This window comes from Gekko japonicus, unplaced genomic scaffold, assembly GCF_001447785.1.
Source record: "Gekko japonicus isolate JY-2015 unplaced genomic scaffold, Gekko_japonicus_V1.1 scaffold3013, whole genome shotgun sequence".
NCBI lineage: Eukaryota > Metazoa > Chordata > Lepidosauria > Squamata > Gekkonidae > Gekko > Gekko japonicus.
In genome coordinates this window covers 153,192-165,767 of record NW_015176539.1, presented here as the reverse complement: position 1 = coordinate 165,767, position 12,576 = coordinate 153,192, and the positions used below count along the sequence as shown (strand labels likewise).

Below are 12,576 nucleotides of genomic sequence, written 5' to 3'. Positions count from 1 at the left end.
GCACAGGGAACCTTTACATTTACCTTTTACTTCCCGTGTGTAACTCTGCCATACGATAAATAAATAGTTGGATCTCCCTTTTTTCCTTCTGTCTTCCGTTTTTCCTAGCATTATTGTCTTTTCCGGTGAGGTCTTCTCATAACATGACCGAAGTGCGATAGCCTCGAATGAGTCATTTTAGCTTCTAGGTAAAGCTACTTTTCTTTTTTTTAAATTCTGTGCTTTCATTCATTGTTGTTATTGTTCAGTCGCCCAGTTGAGTCCGACTCTTCGCGACCGATCTGTCTTGGGTTGTATTAAAAGGGCCACAGCGTCAAAATTGCAGGAGGTCCTAGTCCCTCTGCATACTGCCTTAGCAGGGGTCATTCCATAGAAAAAGAGGTGCAGGAGCTCATTAGCATAACTTGTTAGCATAACTTATTAGCATATGCCACACCCCCTGACATCACCGGAAGTGTGTCAGAAGGCAACACCCAGCGCTCAGGCTCCACTGGATTCTTTTGGATTGCTAGCTATTGCGGGGTGGGGGGACATGCAGATCTGTCTTCACAGAGGAGGGAGAGCTTGTACATGAAGAAAACTTGGTGTCAAAGGTGCCACTGGACTGTTTTGGACCGGTGGGCCAGGGGGGGGGGGGCTCTGCAACTTACCTGGCTGCTTCTTGCTCCTCGTGGCCCAACTGAGGGCTGCTGGGAGCAGGGGGCAGGGCTTGTTGCATGTGCCCGCCCCCTGGGCTCCTTACTGCCGGAGCTCCACTCCTGTGTGCTCCCGCAGGAAATGACCCCTGTGCCTTAGTCAGGCTGCACCTTGAGTCCTGTGTGCAGTTCTGGAGGCCTCACTTCAAAAAGGATGTGGGCAAAATCGAGAGGGTGCAGAAGAGAGCGACAAGGATGATCGGGGGCCTGGAGACTGAGCCCTACGAGGAAAGGCTGAGGGCCCTGGGAATGTTTAACTTGGAGAGAGGTGGAGATTGAGGGGGGGACATGATTGCTCTCTTTAAATATCTGAAAGGCTGTCATTTGGAGGAGGGCAAGGAGCTGTTCCAGTTGGCAGCAGAGGACAGGACCTGAAGCAACGGGTTTAAATTACTCGCAGAAAGGTATCGGCTGGATATTAGGAAAAACATTTTCACTGTCAGGGTGGTTCAAAGGTGGAATCTGCTGCCTCAGGAGGTGGTGAGCTCCCCTTCACTGGTGGCTTTCAAGAAGAGGCTGGACAAATATTTGACAGAGATGCTTTAGGTTGGACCTGCATTGGGCAGGAGATGGTCTGTATGGCCCCTTCCAACTCTATGATTCTATGAAATGTCACTTTTCTGGTCAGGCCATCTGTGCCATAAGATATCATGCTAGGTACCAGAGATATCTCTCCTTATATATAATTGAGTAGTGGGTGCCAAAGTTCTAAAATGCACTCCTTTAGTGTATGGACGCTTGAACTGTCAGTCAGAAGACGCTGGCTGGGTTGACTGGCTGCTTTGTGCAGTCCCGCCCAGTGTTTCAAGGTCTTTTGCATATGGAAGCTGATTGGACTTCACTGCATTCCACACCTCAAACTCACCCCCCTCCCCGCAAGGCAGTTGGAATGTCAGTTGCATATGGAACCTTCAAGGTCTTTTGCATATGGAAGCTGATTGGACTTCACTGCATTCCACACCTCAAACTCACCCCCCTCCCCGCAAGGCAGTTGGAATGTCAGTTGCATATGGAACCTTCAAGGTCTTTTGCATATGGAAGCTGATTGGACTTCACTGCATTCCACACCTCAAACTCACCCCCCTCCCCGCAAGGCAGTTGGAATGTCAGTTGCATATGGAACCTTCAAGGTCTTTTGCATATGGAAGCTGATTGGACTTCACTGCATTCCACACCTCAAACTCACCCCCCTCCCCGCAAGGCAGTTGGAATGTCAGTTGCATATGGAACCTTCAAGGTCTTTTGCATATGGAAGCTGATTGGACTTCACTGCATTCCACACCTCAAACTCACCCCCCTCCCCGCAAGGCAGTTGGAATGTCAGTTGCATATGGAACCTTCAAGGTCTTTTGCATATGGAAGCTGATTGGACTTCACTGCATTCCACACCTCAAACTCACCCCCCTCCCCGCAAGGCAGTTGGAATGTCAGTTGCATATGGAACCTTCAAGGTCTTTTGCATATGGAAGCTGATTGGACTTCACTGCATTCCACACCTCAAACTCACCCCCCTCCCCGCAAGGCAGTTGGAATGTCAGTTGCATATGGAACCTTCAAGGTCTTTTGCATATGGAAGCTGATTGGACTTCACTGCATTCCACACCTCAAACTCACCCCCCTCCCCGCAAGGCAGTTGGAATGTCAGTTGCATATGGAACCTTCAAGGTCTTTTGCATATGGAAGCTGATTGGACTTCACTGCATTCCACACCTCAAACTCACCCCCCTCCCCGCAAGGCAGTTGGAATGTCAGTTGCATATGGAACCTTCAAGGTCTTTTGCATATGGAAGCTGATTGGACTTCACTGCATTCCACACCTCAAACTCACCCCCCTCCCCGCAAGGCAGTTGGAATGTCAGTTGCATATGGAACCTTCAAGGTCTTTTGCATATGGAAGCTGATTGGACTTCACTGCATTCCACACCTCAAACTCACCCCCCTCCCCGCAAGGCAGTTGGTGCCCAAAGCCAGAGCACTCCCCCAGAGCCTCTTTCTAGATCTCGTTGTATTGCTTTCACAACGGGCTTTACTGCTAGTAACTTTATAAAGGACACAGGCAAACCCAAGTAACAATACTATTTTTACTACCAACACAAATATGCTTAAAACATTAATCCTCTTTCAGTATTTCCTTACAAGTATGTCCCTGATGCCCTCCCTCCCACTTCCACTGCCTGTCACGTATTAGCACTGGGACACGATACAGGGACATAATGCAGAGCCTCCGTCATCTCTCTATATTATAAAGCTAATTTGGGGTGATCACACTCGATGCGTTCCCTCAGCCATAGGCTGAGACGGCCGCCACTCATGCCGGGGATGCTTGCCACTGGCCGCGGTCTCTGCCCCCACCCACAGAGGCAGTGCCCTGTGATTCGAAGAGAGAGCGGCTTTCCTGCTGCCACTGCCGACTACATGCAGCTGACTGGCCTCTCACTGGGCGGGGGCCAGCGCACCGCTGGCCCCAAGGCTACTGGAGGTCCCCCAGCCACTCCCTCACCCCCCCCCCCGACTCCAGGAGGGTCGTGTGTGGTAGAGATTGGGAGACTGGGGGTGCCTCTGTCGTGCCGTGCTAGGGCCTGTTGTCTTCCTCCACAATGGGCTTTGCTCCTAGTCTGGCAATAATGGTAACTGGTTGCCCGTGGGCCATATGTTTGACACCCCCATCCTAAATCAATCAATCAATCGCGCTATCTCTCAGCAGGCTGCAGGGAAATTCCAGATTTGCATCGACAGGCTTGGGGGAGGGCACTTTCTTGGAATAGCGAGACGGCGGGGGAAGGGACCTCTCCTGGGAATGCCACCCTCTCACTGTCCCTCCTTTCTCGTAGGTCCTTGGCTATCGGCCACCAATATTCGTCGCTGGGAACACAGCCCATCCTGTGCGGAAGCATCCCTGGCTTGGTGCCCAAGCAGCTGAGGTTCTGTCGCAACTACGTGGAGATCATGCCCAGCGTCGCCGAAGGGGTGAAGATTGGCATCCAGGAGTGCCAGCACCAGTTCCGTGGGAGGAGGTGGAACTGCACCACCGTCAACGATAGCTTGGCCATCTTTGGGCCCGTGCTGGATAAAGGTGAGTGCGTCGCTTTGTACAAAGTGTATCGGGGATGGGCAAAAGTGTTGGAGTGAGCGACTTAGCATGCCTGGACGTTGGGGTGCGCCACTGTCAATATGTGTAGCTGTAAGTCATGAGCTGGTAATCTAGATCTCATGCATCTATTTGACACTTGACGGCATCTGACGGACAGACTCATCTGGCGCAAACTAGTTCTGGCTCGTACTCAAAGGCTGGAGTCAGAGTGACTCAGCAGTGTAAGCTGATTGGCTAATGATATGTATATATGCAATCATGTACAGTATAGCTTTTCCTCTGCTCGTGAATGGATGTATGGCGCAGCACTTTGCCAATGTTGGATCAGGCCAAAGGCCCATCCAGTCCAACACTCTGTATCACACAGTGGCCAGAAATACCAGGTGCCATCAGGAGGTCCACCAGTGGGGCCAGGACATTAGAAGCCCTCCCACTGTTGACCCACCCCCCCAAGCACCAAGATGACAGAGCATCACTTGCCCCAGAGCCCCTATCTATACCTTGTGGCTAATAGCCACTGATGGGCTTCTGCTCCATATGCTTATCTAATTCCCTTTTGAAGCCGTCCATGCTTGTAGCCACCACCACTTCCTGTGGCAGTGAATTCCAAGTGTTAATCACTCTTTGGGCGAAGAAGGACTTCCTTTGATCCGTTCTAACCCGACCGCTCAGCAGTTTCATGGAGTGCCCATGAGTTCTTGTATTGTGAGAAAGGGAGAAAAGTACCGCTTTCTCTACCTGCTCTACCTGCTGTAAATAGTTACTACACAAGACTGTGTGGACAATTGCTTCTTGGGACTAAGCTGACTACTGCTGAACTCAGTACACACGCAACACCAACAGCTACCTCACTCTAAGGGTGTCTAGGTGTTAACTCCTTGAATGGGACGCCTCTCTTTGTCTTAACGTGGGAGCTGCCCTCTGACTCCTCCTCTCACCCTCCCTTTGTCCTCTCCCTCACTTCACATGGCCTTCCATGGAGACACATGTCCAGGGCTATTTTGGGGCAGGAACGCACCGGAACGGAGTTCCGGCTGTCTCCCAGGTTGGCCACGCCCAGCAGGAACTCATTAGCATAATAGGCCACACCCAACAGTAGAAACTCATTAGGACTGGCTACATGAGGGGTGTGGGGCCGAACATTCAAAGGAGTTCCTGCTACAAACCCCCCCCCTGGGTTTTGACAACAAACAAGGTAAACAGAATAAGAAGCAAAAGGTGGCTGTGGCTGGATAACCACTCTTCTGGAAACACAGGTGCTAATGAGCTGTGCTGGCAGGGGTGTGGCCTAATATGCTAATGAGTTTCTGGTGTTGGGTGTGGCCTATTATGCTAATGAGTTCCTGTTGGGCTTTTTGTACAAAAAGAGCCCTGCACATGTCTCTGCAGGTCTCTCCCATACTTGTGATGCCAGACAAGCTGGCCATTTGTGATCGGGAAAGTACCAGGGCCATAGCCAGGATTTTGTAATTCAGGGGGCCTTTAAGTAAGTCGGGGGGCACTGATATCACAAAACAAAAATATTCCCCTACGCAGGCTGCATGGAAGTCAGGGGGCCTTGGCAGGAAGTCAGGTGGCCAGGCACCAAAATGCCCCACTGTAGCTACAGGCCTGGAAAATACTCTTTAGACTAGGTCACGTTCGCTCTCTTTTCGACTGCAGCCTGGATGTGAACAGGATCTACTTGAATACATTTAAGTTTACCTTTTCCTGTAGTACACTTCTGGGGAGATTTATGGACTCACTCATTATCATGCTTCTATGACTGCACAAAACTCTGTCGTATTAACCAAATCTCCCAATCAAATGGGGAGATCGGAAGCCGAGAAACTGGCTGGTATAACGTCTTGTTGGCTTTTCCTCCTGCCGGCTTGATAAGTGAGACCATACTTGTGGCTTTGGTGCCAATCCAATGTGCAGTAGAACAACTAATGTGGTGGGCGGGCTGTCGCGTATGGAAACAAGCATTGTCAAGGATTTTTGCCACCTCGAAAAGGATATTGTAGTATTGGGAAAAGTGCAGAAAAGGGCGACTAGAATGATCAAAGGGTTGGAACACTTTCCCTTTGAAGAAGAGTTAAAGCGCTTGGGGCTCTTTAGCTTGGAGAAATGACGGCTGAGGGGTGACATGATCGAGGTTTACAAGATTATGCATGGGATAGAGCAGGTCGAGAAAGAAGTACTCTTCTCCCTTTCTCACAATACAAGAACTTGTGGGCACTCCATGAAATTGCTGAGCAGTCGGGTCAGAACAGATAAAAAGAAGTACTTCTTCATCCAAAGAGTGATTAACACATGGAATTCATGGCCACAGGAGGTGGCGGCGACTACAAGCACGGATGGCTTCAAGTGGGGATTGGGTAAACATCTGGAATAGAGGTCCATCAGTGGCTATTAGCCACAAGATATAGATAGGAACTCTGTCTGGGGCAACTGATGCTTGGTGCTTGGGCTTGGTGCTTGGGCTCCTAGTGTCCTGGTCCCACTGCTGGACCTCCTGATGGCACTGGGTATTTTTGGCCACTGTGTGACCCAGAGTGTTGGACTGAATGGGCCATTGGCCTGATCCAACATTGGCTTCTCTTATGTTCTTATGTTTTTAAGGAGAACTGGGGAGAGCCGTGGAGGGCAGTTGGCTATGGAGAGGTGCACTGAATATCTGCTTTATTCAGGCAATGGGGTTGCCATTGCCAAGTGCTTGCCCCCTCTGTATACACACAAAGCCAAGCACAGGTTGAGCTGTGACAGTGTCACGGAATGTTCACAAACATTCCAGCTGCTCCGGTGTAAACCGGCAATCGATTCTCGACAAACAACAGAGGTTTGGTGACGGAAATGTAAGGCCAGTTAGGATGGAAGGAAAACGTCACACGGATCGTTGTGTCAGGCAGGGCAATGCACTTTGGGGGCACAGAGGCATGATGACCAGGAAAGGTGACTAGAAGGAGAACCTAGAAGAGGAAAAGCTAAGTGGCATATGAGCCAAGATAATGGTTGGACTGCTGAATTACCAGGATGGATTTGAACGTTAACAGCCAAATTATTGTTGTTGTTGTTAAGATTAACATTAACTTCAGTTCATCAGTTGCTTGGCACCAGGGATCATTTCGAGGTGGAACGCACAGGAATGGCGTTCCGGGAGTAACAAGCCCAGGAGCGGGCACATATGATGATGCACTGTGGAAAGGTGCTGGGTTTTTGCTGGAGAGACGCGGGCTGTGCCATCATTTTGCCACGGTAAATGTTGTGGCCTGATCCTACTGTAGGACTATCCTTGCTATAGCCTGCCTTGATGTGTTTATGGTAGATGGCAAACACAGGCAGCATTGTGTATGTGGCTGCTGGTGTGATGTCTGTTTGGGATTATACCTTGTCTGGTCTTAATGTGTGTGAAGGTGCAATAGAACGCACGCTCCTCAAGACTGCTATAAACGTTACCCTTTTAATTAAAATATTTCCCAGGCATGTTGTTGCCAGAATAATCTTTTGATTGTTTTCCTGTTTGGTGTAGAGAGCCAGTTTGGTGTAGAGGTTAAGTGCGCGGACTCTAAACTGGGAGAACTGGGTTTGATTCCCCACTCCTCCACTCGCACCTGCTGGATGACCTTGGGCAAGCTGTAGTTCTGATAAAAGCTGCTCTTGAAAAAGAGCACTTTCTGTCAAGAGCTCTCTCAGCCCCACCCACCTCACAGGGTGTCTGTTGTGGGGAGGGGAAGAGAAAGGAGTTTGTAAGTCGCTCTGAGACTCCGAGTGAAGGGCGGGGTATAAATCCAATCTCTTCTCTCTTCTTCTTATTGCAGAAAAAGCAAAAGCATACTAACTTGATCTGTATTTTCATGGTTGTAGGGTAGCTTCCCTGCAAGAGCAAAGGAAAACAAAAGTGTCTTTAGTAAAAAAAAGTGTAAAGCTCGCTGCAAGTTCTGAGTTGGGAAATACCTGGAGATTTTTGGGGTGGAGCCTGAGCGGTGGGTGTTGCCTTCTGACACACTTCCAGTGATGTCAGGGGGTGTGGCATATGCAAATGAGTTATGCTAATGAGCTCCTGCACCTTTTTCTACAAATGACCCCTGCTTGGCACTAGCTGGTTGGTTTATGGTTGGGGAGGGTGTTAATTAAAAAAAACCAGACACTTTTATGACACTTTACATCAAAATTACCCTCATCCCTAAAACCCAACCCGCCTCCCCACAATCTTTCCCACCCAGTTTCCAGCTTCTTCGTTTCTCATATACAAAAGCTTCCTTCCATTAAACATACCAAACAGACCTGGATGTTTAAACTTCAGGGTTCAGTTTGGGAGACGTGTGTTTGTGTGTGTGTGCAAGCATGCACCTGCACGCGCATACTGGTGGAATGCAGATTTCAACTTGTGTTGCGTGTGACCATAGTCATTCTTTTGGTTAGGAGCACTGATTTTCAGACAGAGGTTGAGATCCCAAGCGGTGCAAAGGTGCTTCTCCGCATGCAATGATTTTCGCCTTCTGGCTTTCCGAGGAGGTCCCCGTAAGGTCCTCTGCAAAATTCCTGCGAGCTCAGACAGGCCTTGGGCTCACACATCCTACAGTTGCCAGCCTCCTGGTGGGGCCTGGAGACCCCCCACAATTACAGCGGTGTCACTACTTAAAAGGAAGGACTTCGAGTGGCGCAGGTGACTTCAGTCTGGGCCCAAGCCAAGGTGGGATATAATGGAGTAAATAAATGAACAAGTTAAGAACAGAAGAGAAGCCAATGTTGGATCATCAGGCAAGTGGCCCATTCAGTCCAACACTCTGTCACACAGTGGCCAAAAATCCCAGGTGCCATCAGGAGGTCCAGCAGTGGGGCCAGGACACTAGAAGCCCTCCCACTGTTGACACTCCCCCCCCCCAAGCACCAAGAAGACAGAGCATCACTTGCCCAAGACTGAGAGTTCCTGTCTATACCTTGTGGCTAAGAGCCACTGATGGACCCCCTTCTCCATATAAGAACATAAGAGAAGCCCACGTTGGATCAGGCCAATGGCCCATCTAGTCCAACACTCTGTCACACAGTGGCCAAAAATACTAGGTGCCATCAGGAGGTCCAGCAGTGGGGCCAGGACACTAGAAGCCCTCCCACTGTTGACACCCCCCAAGCACCAAGAATACAGAGCATCACTTGCCCCATACATAGTGTTCCATTTACACTTTGTAGCGAACTGCCATTGATGGACCTCTGCTCCATATGTTTATTTAATCCTCTCCTGACGTTGTCTATGCTTGTAGCCAGTACTACCTCTTGCAGCAGTGGACTCCACATGTTAATGGCATATTTTGGGGGAAAAACAGTCTTGTATTTGCATAAATACGGCAGATTTTCTACTGCGGGGAACTTTGGTATTCCACTCTGCTGATTTGTTCTCCTGGGATTCATTTCGTTGCTGCTTCGTTTTTAAGGGTTTATGATCTGTTTTGATTTAGTTTTTGTGAGACTCCTGTTGGATTTAGGATAAGAACATAAGAGAAGCCAATGTTGGATCAGGCCGATGGCCCCTCCAGTCCAACATTCTGTCACAGAGTGGCCAAAAATACCAGGTGCCATCAGGAGGTCCATCAGTGGGACCAGGACACTAGAAGCCCTCCTGCTGTTGCCCCCCCCCAGGACCAAGAATTACAGAGCATCACTTGCCCCAGAGCGAGAGTTCCTATCTATACCTTGTGGCTAAGAGCCACTGATGGACCCCCTTCTCCATATAAGAACATAAGAGAAGCCCACGTTGGATCAGGCCAATGGCCCATCTAGTCCAACACTCTGTCACACAGTGGCCAAAAATACTAGGTGCCATCAGGAGGTCCAGCAGTGGGGCCAGGACACTAGAAGCCCTCCCACTGTTGACACCCCCCAAGCACCAAGAATACAGAGCATCACTTGCCCCATACATAGTGTTCCATTTACACTTTGTAGCGAACTGCCATTGATGGACCTCTGCTCCATATGTTTATTTAATCCTCTCCTGACGTTGTCTATGCTTGTAGCCAGTACTACCTCTTGCAGCAGTGGACTCCACATGTTAATGGCATATTTTGGGGGAAAAACAGTCTTGTATTTGCATAAATACGGCAGATTTTCTACTGCGGGGAACTTTGGTATTCCACTCTGCTGATTTGTTCTCCTGGGATTCATTTCGTTGCTGCTTCGTTTTTAAGGGTTTATGATCTGTTTTGATTTAGTTTTTGTGAGACTCCTGTTGGATTTAGGATAAGAACATAAGAGAAGCCAATGTTGGATCAGGCCGATGGCCCCTCCAGTCCAACATTCTGTCACAGAGTGGCCAAAAATACCAGGTGCCATCAGGAGGTCCATGAGGTTTCAGGAGGCATGGGACCTCGGACAGGTACAAAGCCATAGACTCCACCCTCCAAACCAACTATTCCCTTCTGGGGAACCACCGTTGCCAATCTCCAGGTGAGGGCTGGAGATCACTCAACATTACAACTGTTCTTTAGGTAGCAGAGATCAGTTCCTCTGGAGAAAATGGTGGACTCAGTGTCATTATACCTTGCTGAGGTCGCCACAGCAAATTGACACTGAGTGTCCAAGGCCGGGGCACCCGCCCAGAGCCTCTTTCTAGAGGCTGTTGTATTTATTTCCACAACGGGCCTTTTCCCTAGTAAGAACATAAGAGAAGCCGTGTTGGATCAGGCCAAGGGCCCATCCAGTCCAACACCCTTTGTCACACAGTGGCCAAAACTACCAGGTGCCATCAGGAGAGGTCCACCAACGGGGCCAGAACTCCAGAAGCCCTCCCACTGTTGCTCCCCCAAGCACCAAGAAGACAGAGCATTACTTCCCCAGACATAGGAACATAAGAGAAGCCATGCTGGATCAGGCCAATGGCCCATTCAGTCCAACACTCTGTGTTGCACGGTGGCCAAAACCCAGGCGCCATCAGGAGAGGTCCACCAGCGGGGCCAGAACTCCAGAAGCCCTCCCACTGCTGCCCTTCAAGCACCAAGAACACAGAGCATCCCTTGCCCCAGACAGAGTGTCCCATCTAGACCTCGTGGCTCACTGGTGGACCTCTGCTCCATGCGTCCATCCAACCCCCTCTTGAAGCTGTCAATGCTCGCCATCGTGCCCCCCGCCCCTCAATTTCTTTTTGTGCATGACCCCACTGAGCCCCAAAGCCTCGGCCCCAGGAGAGAAACAGCCAGTCACCTTTATAGCAGAACGCCCTCCATCTTCAGCAAGGTCCTGGCTGGCTTTGTTGACCTGGACGTCAGCCGTCCTGCAGGTCATCGCTGAAATGCTGAGCGGGCCCCCCTCCCCTCCCCAAGGGACTGACACTCCTCTTCAGATTATTAGTGTCTCATAATGCCCGAGCAAACAGCAGTTAACCTCGTGTCAGGAGGGCGAGGCGACCTGGAATCCCATTGGGGGAGACCATCCTGGTGGCTATTTGTACGGCTGACCTTAAAAGCTCCTCCTCGAGGGCAGGAAAGACTTGGACGCATTGACAGATTGTGCAGAGATCTCTTCCTCTCTCCCTGGTCTCCCAGTCTTTCCTTCCCTGATTTGAGCCAGTTTGGTGTCGTGGTTAAGTGCGCGGACTCTAATCTGGGAGAACCGGGTTTGATTCCCCGCTCCTCCACCTGCACCTGCTGATGTGACCTTGGGCAAGCCATAGCTCTAATAAGAGCTGTCCTTGAAAGGGCAGTTCTCTCGGAGCTCTCTCAGCCCCACCTACCTCACAGGGGGTCTGTTGTGGGGAGGGGAAGGGAAAGGAGATTGTAAGCCGGTCTGAGACTCCTTTGGGTAGTGAAGGGCGGGGTATAAATCCAATCTCTTCTGAGAGCTAGTTTGGTGAGGTGGTTGAGTGCGCGGGCTCTAATCTGGGAGAACCGGGTTTGATTCCCCACTCCTCCACTCACAGCTGCTGGGTGACCCTGGGCAAAGCCATAGTTCTGTCAGAGCTGTTCTCTCAAGGGCAGCTCTGTCAAGAGCTCTCTCAGCCCCGCCTACCTCACAGGGTGTCTGTTGTGGGGAGGGGAAGGGAAAAGAGTTTGTGAGCCGCTCTGAGACTCCGAGTGAAGGGCGGGGTATAAATCCAATCTCCTCCTCCTCCTCCTCCTCCTCCTCCTCCTCCTCCTCCTGAGACTCCGAGTGAAGGGCGGGGTATAAATCCAATCTCCTCCTCCTCCTCCTCCTCCTCCTCTTCTTCTTCTTCTTCTCTGCGGCTGGTAACCAGTGGGCATCTGGGGGGGGAGGCATGGGGGTGGTGCTTTCCATCATGCCACTTTAGGAATTGGCGCAGGCCCTGTGGTAAAACCATAGACTTACTGCTGATTCCTAGAGTGGAATGACGTCACTTCTGGGTTTTTCCAGGATGTGACATAATGGCAGGGTATAAATCCAATCTCCTCCTCCTCCTCCTTTACCTCCTGAGAATCGGGTGTGATTCCCCACTCCTCCACTTGCACCTGCTGGATGACCTGGGGCAAGCCATAGTTCCTGCACAGCTGTTCTCGAAAAAGAGCAGTTTCTGTCAGAGCTCTCTCAGCCCCACCTACCTCACAGGGTGTGTGTCGTGGGGAGGGGAGGGAGTTTGTAAGCTGCTCTGTGATGCCGAGTGAAGGGTGGGGCATAAAGAAGAGAAGAAGAGAGGAGATTGGATTTATACCCCGCCCTTCGCTACCCAAAGGAGTCTCAGAGCGGCTTACAAACTCCTTTCCCTTCCCCTCCCCACAACAGATGCCCTGTGAGGTGGGTGGGGCTGAGAGAGCTCCGACACAAACTGCTCTTTTTCAAGGACAGCTGTGCCAGAGCTTGTGA

The 12,576-nt window shown here is 50.6% G+C and overlaps 1 protein-coding gene across 1 annotated transcript in view; it reads left to right on the top strand.

Moving 5' to 3' along the window:
• The first annotated feature begins 3,626 nt into the window (after positions 1-3,626).
• LOC107124065 (protein Wnt-3a) overlaps positions 3,627-12,576 on the top strand; it is a 75,891-nt gene continuing 66,941 nt past the window's right edge. The window contains exon 1 of the mRNA XM_015427453.1: positions 3,627-3,768. Within this exon, the coding sequence (XP_015282939.1) occupies positions 3,642-3,768 (127 nt within the window). The 5' untranslated portion in view covers positions 3,627-3,641. The remainder of the gene's footprint in view (positions 3,769-12,576) is intronic.